This window comes from Rutilus rutilus (genome assembly GCF_951802725.1).
Source record: "Rutilus rutilus genome assembly, chromosome: 13".
Lineage (NCBI taxonomy): Eukaryota > Metazoa > Chordata > Actinopteri > Cypriniformes > Leuciscidae > Rutilus > Rutilus rutilus.
The window spans coordinates 34,151,727-34,161,864 of record NC_140218.1 but is presented as its reverse complement, the minus strand read 5'-3'; the positions used below and the strand labels follow the sequence as shown (position 1 = coordinate 34,161,864).

At 41.4% G+C, this 10,138-nt stretch overlaps 1 protein-coding gene across 1 annotated transcript; it reads left to right on the top strand.

Annotated features, from left to right (window-relative positions):
• Window positions 1-830: 830 nt before the first annotated feature.
• Window positions 831-5,835, top strand: snai1b (snail family zinc finger 1b). Its single transcript, XM_084427335.1, has 3 exons — window positions 831-1,086; window positions 2,020-2,535; window positions 4,045-5,835. The coding sequence occupies exons 1-3, from the start codon at window positions 1,011-1,013 to the stop codon at window positions 4,224-4,226; spliced, it is 774 nt and encodes a 257-aa protein (XP_084283461.1). The 5' UTR covers window positions 831-1,010; the 3' UTR covers window positions 4,227-5,835.
• Window positions 5,836-10,138: the final 4,303 nt, after the last annotated feature.

Below are 10,138 nucleotides of genomic sequence, written 5' to 3'. Positions count from 1 at the left end.
GCAGAGCCCCGTGCGGGGAACCGGTCTGATGTGTGTCCTCTGATCCCGCAGATGAAGGATCAATGGGAGCTTGTGCTCCAAATGAGTGTTAAATGACTTGCGATTGTGCTTTGTGTCTAAACCGGTGTATTTCACCCTTTAATGGGGTGACCGGGGCTAGTTGTCACACAAATAACCTACGCTTTCAAAATGTTAACTAAAATTTAATAACATTTAGGCTAACTACGGATTTATTTCATTTTTCAGGGATGCAAGTCAGTGCAAGTTGTCACGTGTTCTAAAAATGCATTTTACAGTTATGATATAGGCCAACGGTTTTATTACCGTTTTCCATTGTGACAACTTGCCCCTCAGTGTTTACATCGCAATATTGAATAGGCCTATTTAATTCAGATGTCAACCTAATATTTTATTCACTTTAAATAGGCCTATTTATTTCAGTTTAGTTTTGTGTTTTTAAACTGAAATTTATCCACCTGCATTGAACATCTCCAAAATCTCCAATGTTTGAAATTAAATTAAATGCAGGCTAATAAGCATTTCTATGGCACTTTACTGTGTAGGCATACTGTTCACCCAAAGTGCACTACACTCATTTCAGGGGGTCTCACCCAATGTTTAACAACAGTTTTACAAATGTAGCCAATTTTTAATAATCAAACAGTTCTTCCAAGATTGGAATCTGAGGTATTGTTTAAAGTTAGGGAAACCCGCTGGCATTCGTGGAGAGTTCCCGCGGGCACCTGCAGTGGAGGCTGCTCTCGGACAGGGGGCGTGTCGTGGCCCCGCCCCTAGCCCCGCCCCTTTCCCGCAGCCTCATATGAAGAGACCCGTGTGCGCTGAATGGCAGTGGTTCATGTGCAACTTTAAGAAACTAACGTTCCTGCCTAGACGCATAACAAGATTACTGGACATCGGAAGCAGACTCTGACTCTGAAGCGCTGCAGCTTTTTCACAGAGTCAGTCAAGAGTTGCTCTAAAACTTGAAGTTTGGAGAAGATCTTTACAAAATGCCTCGTTCATTTCTTGTCAAGAAGTATTTCTCCAATAAGAAGCCAAACTACAGTGAACTGGAGAGTCAAACTGGTGAGTGTGCTTTTAAAAGCTGTTTGTTTATTTGTGTTATTGTGTACAAAATCAGTATGCGAATTGAAGAGCTTATGAATATGACTTATTACTTATGAGCTTATGACAGCACTTGATCCAGTAATACTAACACTCTCTCTTCTCTTCTATTCTATTATTTAATAAAAAAAAATAAAAAAAGAACGTACTGCGTTAGATTAAACTGAGAAGGGTCATAGCACTTGCATATTGTTGTCCTACTGTTAGTTTAACTGCTTCTATTGTTCTCATTTGTAAGTCGCTTTGGATAAGCGTCTGCTAAATGAATAAATGTAAATGATTAGCCAACACTTTGTCATGACATCCTGCTCTATTTATGTTCACAGTACTTTTTTTATGTCAACACTTTTTTTTTTTTTTAGCTATTTCAACTATTTGCAATAGTTACGTTGTTACTTTCAGTTGGGTTATTTTGTTTTTCATTGTATTATTTTTTTGGTTACACTTAATTTTAAGGTGTCATTGTTACAGTGTAATTATATTTAAATACTGAGTAATAATAATTAACAACATGTACTTACTATAGGGTTAGGGTAGGATTAGGATTTGGTTGAGGGTTAGTTGCATGTAATTATGCATGATTTACTGTTAATACTATGGTAAATACATGTAACAAGGCTGTAAAATAAAGTATTACCGTTTTTTTCCCTCACAAACTGCAGGATAGTTTAACTAACTGCTAAAATGCTTCAGCTGTAGTATTTCACAGTTTAATTCCATTAATAAATCTCAAAAAGTGAGAGCATGCTAATGCAGTAGATATTCAGTTGATACTAACCAAAATAAAGTGTGCTTTTCATAAACTTTCATAAACCACCCCATAAAACCTAACAAACGGGACCATTTTCATGTAGTCCAACAACCCCCTGAACATGCACCTTTTCTCTTCCCCAGACCAGCGCTATGCTGTCGTTCCTCTGCATGACTTCCACACCATGGAAGGTGATTCTGTGGTGCCCATGCTTGTGTGGGCCAGCAGTGCGTTACCCCTCGCCTTCACACCGGCCTCCCCCAGCCCCCCGTCTCCTCCTGGGCCTCTGGACCTGAGCTCTCCGTCCAGCAGCAGCTCCAGCAGTGGAGAGGAGGACGACTGTCGCACCTCCGACCCGCCCAGCCCGAACCCTGACTCTGACCGCTCCCAGTGCTCCCAGTGCGGGAAGCCCTGCGGCAGCCCGGCTGGTCTGTCCCGCCACCAGCTCGCGCACTGCACCCCCGGCCCGCAGACCACAGGAGCCGCCAGCACCGTCACCAGAGCCGCCTTTCACTGCAAGCACTGTCCCAAAGAGTACACCAGTCTGGGTGCGCTGAAGATGCACATCCGCTCGCACACACTCCCCTGTGTGTGCGGCACGTGTGGGAAGGCCTTCTCCAGACCCTGGCTGCTGCGGGGACACATTCGCACACACACCGGTGAGTTAGTTAGCCCATAAACTGAAGCTGTGAGTGGCGCAACATTTGACCAAAATTAGTATTAAACTTGGAAACGTACCGTTTGTGGTAATCTTCTCAACAAGCCCAAAACTGTGCAGATAATAGGTGTGCCATAGACCATGTTCAGGTTAGATGACATATTGAATTGAACGCAGATGAAAACGAGGTTGTGAGGGACAGATGCGATGAAGGGTCTAGATCATGTTATTTTCACAACTCACAAGTTGTTTTTGTTTTGAGTTTTTGACCACTGAAAGATGCTTCATCGGCTGAAGAGTCGGTATGTTGTTCAACAACAGTACAATCCATTAAACGCACTGTATTCTGTCAAAGCTTGTTTCAGCCACAGAATAAAACATTTTAAAAGATAATTGAATAATCTTCAAATTCTGACTTTTTTTCTCAGAATTGTGTGATATGAAGTCACAATCGCGTGTTATAAAGTCAGAATTAGACGTTATATCTCACAATTCTGACTTTATATCTCATAATTTAGACTTTTTTTCTCAGAATTGCAAGTTATAAAGCCCAATTGCACGGGAAAAACATCAGAATTGTGAGATAAAAAAGTCTCAATTACCTTCTTTTTTTTTCTGTGGCAGAAACAAGCTTCCATAGTATTCTGTCCCTCATGGCCTCGTTTTCATTCCTGTCAAAAATTTAATTTTCCGCTACCCTGACTAAGGTCTTTTACTTTTCTAACCAAACGGATTTACGATTTCCATCTGGCAGACAATGAAAGTGGTGTAAAAATCCCAAACTGTCTTATCTAGAGATAAGCACATCATAGAAACTTGGGGGCTAGGCTCTTTTATCCATGAAATGCAGGGGGAAAAACAATATATCGGGGCCACAAATGAAGACTTCCTAAATTGTTTCCTTGTTTTAGTTACATCATGGCCTCAGTTAAAACAAGGGAATGAATTGGTACAGCATGACCACGATTTATTTCCAGTTCATTACTAAAGCAAAGAGCATTAATTCTTAATTTGTTGCCAAGATATACATTTTTTATTCCACATGTCATGTGCAGGGCTTGGTACTTGAGTTATAAAATGAAAGTTTGTTATAGTCAATCTTTCATCTTACATCATGGTCATTTAAACTCTGACGATACGTGCAAGAATAAACGAAAGGGATGTGGCGTGGTTATGGAGAAAGCCTTTGGTTAGCATTCCCATTATTGTCAATGGCAGTTTCTCGGCTGGTTCATCTAACAGCAGTGGCTAACTGCCCATGTTAACTAGTAAAACCTTGACCGTCTGCATAAAGGACCCCCAAATAGCACTATCTAGAGAAAAGAATGTCATTGAAACTTGGAGGTGGCTCTTTAGAGCAAGTATTTATGGCACACGTTTTGTAGGTTCATCTTGCAGAATCTAGTTGTCTGAATTGCATTTCAAGGTTAGAGGTTAAAATGCATAAAACATCTTTAACGCAATGAAATATAATGTGTGTATACTAAAAGTTCTTCATCTCTGTTTTAAGGCGAGCGCCCCTTCTCGTGCCCCCACTGTAACCGCGCGTTTGCGGACCGCTCGAACCTGCGGGCTCACCTGCAGACCCACTCCGAAGTGAAGAAGTACCAGTGTGGGACGTGCTCCCGTACCTTCAGCCGAATGTCCCTCCTGCACAAACACACTCTCTCCGGCTGCTGTCCGTCTGCCTAGAGGAGGAGACAGCTAAGTCCCATCTCTCGGCGCTGGGACGGGACGGGCTTAAGCCATAAGTCAATGTCTGGACTCGTAGAGACTTGTTTTTGAAGCACACGGTGCCTTATCTTTTATTCCACAAGCCAAAAGAAGAGATTATTTTTCTATCAGTTTTAGGGTGTTTTCACACCTGACCGTTTGTTTTTCGGAACCTGGTGTGTTTTCTCCCTTGGTTCGGTTTGTTTAGGCATGTGTGAACACGGCAATCACGCTCAGATCTGCACCAGAACAATTGCTCCGAGATGCAAACCGACTCGGTTCGCTTGAGGTGTGAAAGCAATCCGACCCAACGGACCAACGAACCAAATGGTATTATAATTCATAACGGGAAAGGGGCTATATAGAAAGCAGTAGTGTCCGATTCTGTGAGTGAGCACATTAGTTATCACAGATGAAAACCAAAAGAGCGTCTGTTGTGTAATTACGCTTCCCAGTGCGAGAATGCTGTCCCATTGAAGACTTGATTCCTGCTCTAGCTGCATTATAACATTCATCTAGTGTTCGCATGTGTCTTGACACAGTAAACCTCTAGACAGAGCTGGGAGATCTGTGTGTCTCGACCATATAGACTGTAAGGTCTCGACAGTTAAAAATAAAGCCACAATAAGCTCATGGAGCGAACTTGTCAATCATCTTGATGGATGACGCAGAGGAATCTCTGCCCAATAAGAGGACAGTTACTCGCACGTGACTTGCGTGATCACATTTTGGTACGCTTTGAAAGGTTGCCTTGTGAAAGCAAGCCGTACCAAGAAGAAAATGCAACATTGTAACAAATTAAGTACTTGTTTCGGAACAAAACAAACGATCTATAGGTATGAAAACACCCTTAGTCTTGCAAGCATTCCCACAGGGAGGGTCTGTTACACATAGACTGCAAATTTTTGTCGTGGGAAAAGGGCCCATGAACTGGCTCTCGGTGGATTCCCAAGATACACCTCGGTGCCGGCTGGTCCGGGACTGTGAGGGGGCAGCTGCTATTAAACCTGTGTGGTGAGAGGTCATCTCTCACCAAGATCTCCACAGACTTGCCGGGATGTATTGAGACAGCTGTTGGGCTGTCGACAAATGCATCGGCTCTCCGTTTCTCCGTTAGACTCATGGCTGAAAAGCACCAAAGACCTGCTTTAATAGGACGTTCAATTAGGCTATGGAATTTGTCTCTGTAATTCGAGCTTCGAGGTATTGCGTCATTCGCCAGCTTCTGAATTGGCAGTCTGACTTCTGAATCAACGTCAATGTTTTTATATTCTTAAAGACTGAACAGGGTGTCAAAAACACAAGAAGAGGGTCATTTGGTTTTAGATGTCGTTTATGTGCAAAGTTTACTCCAAGCCCTCTGAACCAAAGAGATTTTGCAGTCTCTCATTTGAGAGAGGTCTTCCATGAAGTCTGTTTCACAGTTTGTTTTCCAAAGCCACAATGATATACGAAGCTGCCTTTCTACTTATTGTTTACATTTTGGACTTATAACACAAACCAAATGCTAAGCAATCTTTTTTGAGCAAAGATGTTTTTGTGTATTTCCACTTGCTATTTTTTTTCCAATAAAGTAATTTATGTTCTTTTGCAGAAAAGTGTCTAATTTGTGTTTTTATGAAGGTGGGATGTGTTGAAGGAACAGTTCACCCATAAGTGAATTAATACTGTATACATATACTCATATCATTCCAAAACAGCATAACTTTATATCTTCCATGGAATACAAAAGGACATTTTTAGCAGAATGTTCTCACTCTTAGAGTTACAACAACAACAACTATAAAAGTTGTATAAAAGCATTTTGTGCACATATGAAGTACAACAATAGATTTTTGCTGAAAATGCTTGAGCACACTACATCAAATGTTGTTTATTGCCCATTTTTTTGGGCAAATTGTCATTAAAATTGTCATAAAAAAGTCATTTAAATGAATACAAGCTACTAGAATTTTGAAAGAATATAGGAAAAGTAACTGGTGTGAATTATTCCTTGAATGCATTATTTTTATCCACTGGTCTCTGAATAGATATGGTGCAATAAATATTTAGCGTCTGCGTCTAGACGCAGTCAGATATTTTGAGTGATGGTCAGAGCACCTGCACACACTTTCTGCTTAGCCTGACGCTAATACAACACCAACCCAGTTTAGCTGACACATGGCCAACAAATGTTCACGTCCGAGACGCACTGCAGGTGGAAAAAGACCAAAAGGGAGGCAGAAGACTTAGAGGAGCACCAGAGAGACGAGGAAGAGAAATGAGCCCGTCTGCACCATTAAGACCCGTGGATCCAGCTCTTCGCTCCAGAACCTCAATCTGTCAAATACATAGATATGCCTCCCTGAGGGGGAAATTTAATAAATGTGGGAAATTCCAACAATCTGTGCTTTGAATGTGGCCAGAGTTTTGAGGTTTTCAGTTTTGTAGACTGCCTCCACAACTCAGCCTTTCCCTGAGCAATCTGAATCCACAAAGCCCTTGTGACCTGCGTTGACGCCAACCAGTCTTGCTAGAGTAACGATGCACTTCCTTTGCTGATTTGGAGGCTCAAAGCTGTGGGATTTTGGTGGGGGAAGCTAGTTGAAGGGGGGAGGGCACGCTTAAAGAAGTATTCCAGGCTGAAAGCAACTCAAGCTCTGTCTGTGGCATACTTTATCTACAACATCTGTGACCACTAAAAATGGTGTGCTTGAGTATGGAGCTCCTCTAGTGATAACAAAAGCCCAATACTTTTTAAAGAGTTTTTTCTTTTTCTTAAGAATTTTTTAAGAACATTTAAGCTTTGTGAACTTGGTAACTTTTGCACAATATGTGCAAAGATAAACTAAAGGAATTTGGTGGTAATTATCTTTAAAAAGGTCTATAATACCTGGAGAAAAGCATTCCTATTAATGTCAATGGCAGTGTCTTGCAACATCAGTGGCTAACTGCCCATGTTAACTAGTAAAACCTAGTAAAACTGTCTGCATAAAGGACATGCTGCAAACTTCAGCAAAAGGAATAATACTGACCACAAGTTATGTCCGACTTCAAAAGGACAATTTAGACAACTTTACACACTGAAACAGCATTTATTTACTGAATAATTAATTCAAGTGAATTAGCAAGAAATACTAACATCACATTTTGGCTTTAAACTCAAAAACAAAAACAAAAACCTTCCACTGTCAACACTTTTCTGAAAAGCAGTGTTGTTATTGCTAACCTAAACTTTTGGTTGCTCATTGGCAAATATGTGTGTGTTTGGGTGTATGTGGGCCGATATGGTCAGATATGACTGGTGTTCAGTAGACGAAAGTCATTTGGGCTTTTGGGTTTGATGTGGTTGGCCTGAACTGCAGACATAGAGTCAGACATAGTAGACGTGAAGGATTGAAGCCATGGAGTCATGTTCACAGAGAGATGACAACTGTGTGTGGGCGGCTAGATGGATGGGTGACAGAGGGTGATGTCATTGTCTTTCAACCCTTGAAACAGCACAAATCTGCAAGAATTCCCCGTAGAGCCAAAATATGTCCCCTCGTACCTGTGAGGGGGTGAGATAATATGTCTGTAATTGATGGCGGTGCAGTGTGGTATGAGTTGCCCTGTTGTCAGTCCTGTTGTCGAACATTTCTGAGGGCATTTCAGCTGCATATATTATATGTCTGTCAGTAATAAGGCATGAAGAACACATTTGTCAAAGCACATATTTGTGTATATACTGTTGTACAGGCTATATAACCAAAGCCAAAATTAATTAATTTTTTAAGTAATTTGAAAGCCACAAGGTACCAGTAGGAGTATTGGTAAAGTGGTCTAACATCACCAGTTTCTTTGAGGGATCATGCCATGTAAAAAATCCCTTGTTCCTATTGTTGACCTAGATTAACCTCACTTTTTCCTTTTACTTCGTCTTTCATTCCCTTCTTTCCTCTCTCTGGGCTGTAGGAGCCCGTCGGACACAGGAAACGGCTTGTCAGTCACATATAAACACTGGCCTTTTTGCAGCACTGATAAAAAACATCTGAAGCATCTGTAGAGAAACGCCTCCTGCTAGTTAGAAAGGGAGCTGAAAAGGACAGGAATAGTTTGAGCAAAAATAAAAGTTCCTTCATCATTTACTCACCCTCATGTTGCTCCAAAACCGACTGACTTTCTGTGAAACACAAATGGACATTAGAATGATAAGGGGATGGAGCTGTCAAAGTCCAAGATGCACCATAAAAGTATTATTAAGTGATCAGTAAGGTTCATGCGCTATATTCCAAGTCATATGAGAGTTTGTGTTAGGAACAGGTCACAATTTAAGTTATTTTCTGATAACATTTGACATGAATGATGAGCAGTTATGAGACAGGCAAGATGTTTAATATTATTGACATCAAACTTTAGTGATGTTCTACCAAAGACAGTGTTGTAGTTGAGAACAGCTCATTAGAGACCCGTGTTACTGTAAGTCTGAGTCTAGAACAAGACTAGAAGAGGGTCTGAAGTGAACTATAAGGCTTCCATTTGGGCTGAATGAAGCCTGGTCCGAGTCTGAATCCATGAGTCCAGGACAAAGAAAATACATTCTTGGACTTGGACTCGAGATGGACTACAACAATTTCATTCAGATTTGGAGCGATGAGAAAAAGAGTAAAACTATGCCATCTCTAACCCAATTCTTTAACCTTTTCATGTGGATAGTTTTGGACATTTACACAGTTCTGAGACCAGTTTTACATTCGGACACAAATATTTAGGATCATTGATTGAACTGGGAATACAGGTCCTAGATATTAAATAACCTTGTTCACGTCTCTGTGCTCAGCAGGGGTCGTACATTGCCCTTAAAGGGGCATATTTGTGCAGTGATGCTCTTGTCTTTTCATGTTTGAGGTGGTGGTTTAGAGAGCTGAGTCATAGGGATCGTGTTTGAGCCAGGAGCTGTTATGATGGTTTGGATTACTAACACAGTTCTGGGTGACTGTGCTCTTGTGTGGGGATTACCCACATGCTTTGGCTTCTAAATTTCTTTCTCTTTCTCTTTTCCAGATGCAACCTCTCTTTGGAAGCCTTTCTGTCCCCTTCCACCTCAATGGTCTCAACTCCCCTGCTGGCTCTGTTTCCTCAAATGTTCCCCCTCTTCTTGAACGTAGATCGTGTCATAGCAGGTAAATGTCTGCTCATCATTTACTCACCCTCATGCCATTCCAACCCTGTATGACTTTCTCTCTTTTGCGGGACCCAAAAGAAGAATGTTTAAGCATTTTTGAAAGTCAATAATGCACAAAATGTTTATGCTGTAAAGATAGCATGAAATGAATGAACACGACTAAGCTGGCAAGTTCCAACTTCAGACTATATCGATACACTATATACTGTTAGTCTACATCACATATGGCGTTACAAACATCAAATGTCATGCTGTTTGGAGTCTAAGCACTAAATAGGGATGAACTGAACTGAACTGATGCTCACTTCCGATTGGAATTTGCCCCAAGAGTTGGTTTGGTTACCCCTGGCCTGTCTCGTATTTAGTATTCATCCCTTTATCACAGGGGTGTCCAATCCTGCTCCTGGAGGGCCACTTTCCTGCAGAGTTCAGTTCACTGGAAGCTTCTAGTGATCCTGAAGACCTTGATTAGCTGGTTCAGGTGTGTTTAAATAGGATTGGAGTCAAACTCTGCTGGATACTGGCCCTCCAGGAGCAGGATTGTACACCCCTGTGATAAAGGGATGAATACTAAATACCCTGCTTTATCTGTTCTGATCAACATGTGAATGGAGGGGGCAGGTTGTACTTGAGGTGGAATAACAGTTAAGGATTTAAGCAACCTTGAGAAACACAGCTGTTATACAGCATCACATTAGCAGCAGACTGAAGTCTGGTGTTCAAGGCTTCAGGCCCAATTGAAGAATCT

What these genes read in the sequence shown, in the direction of transcription:
- snai1b (XM_084427335.1), top strand. Translation starts at nt 1,011, where the DNA reads ATGCCTCGTTCATTTCTTGTCAAGAAGTATTTCTCCAATAAGAAGCCA. An exon ending in TGAACTGGAGAGTCAAACTG is followed by an intron (nt 1,087 to 2,019) that starts GTGAGTGTGCTT and finishes TCTCTTCCCCAG; the next exon opens with ACCAGCGCTATGCTGTCGTT. An exon ending in ACACATTCGCACACACACCG is followed by an intron (nt 2,536 to 4,044) that starts GTGAGTTAGTTA and finishes CTCTGTTTTAAG; the next exon opens with GCGAGCGCCCCTTCTCGTGC.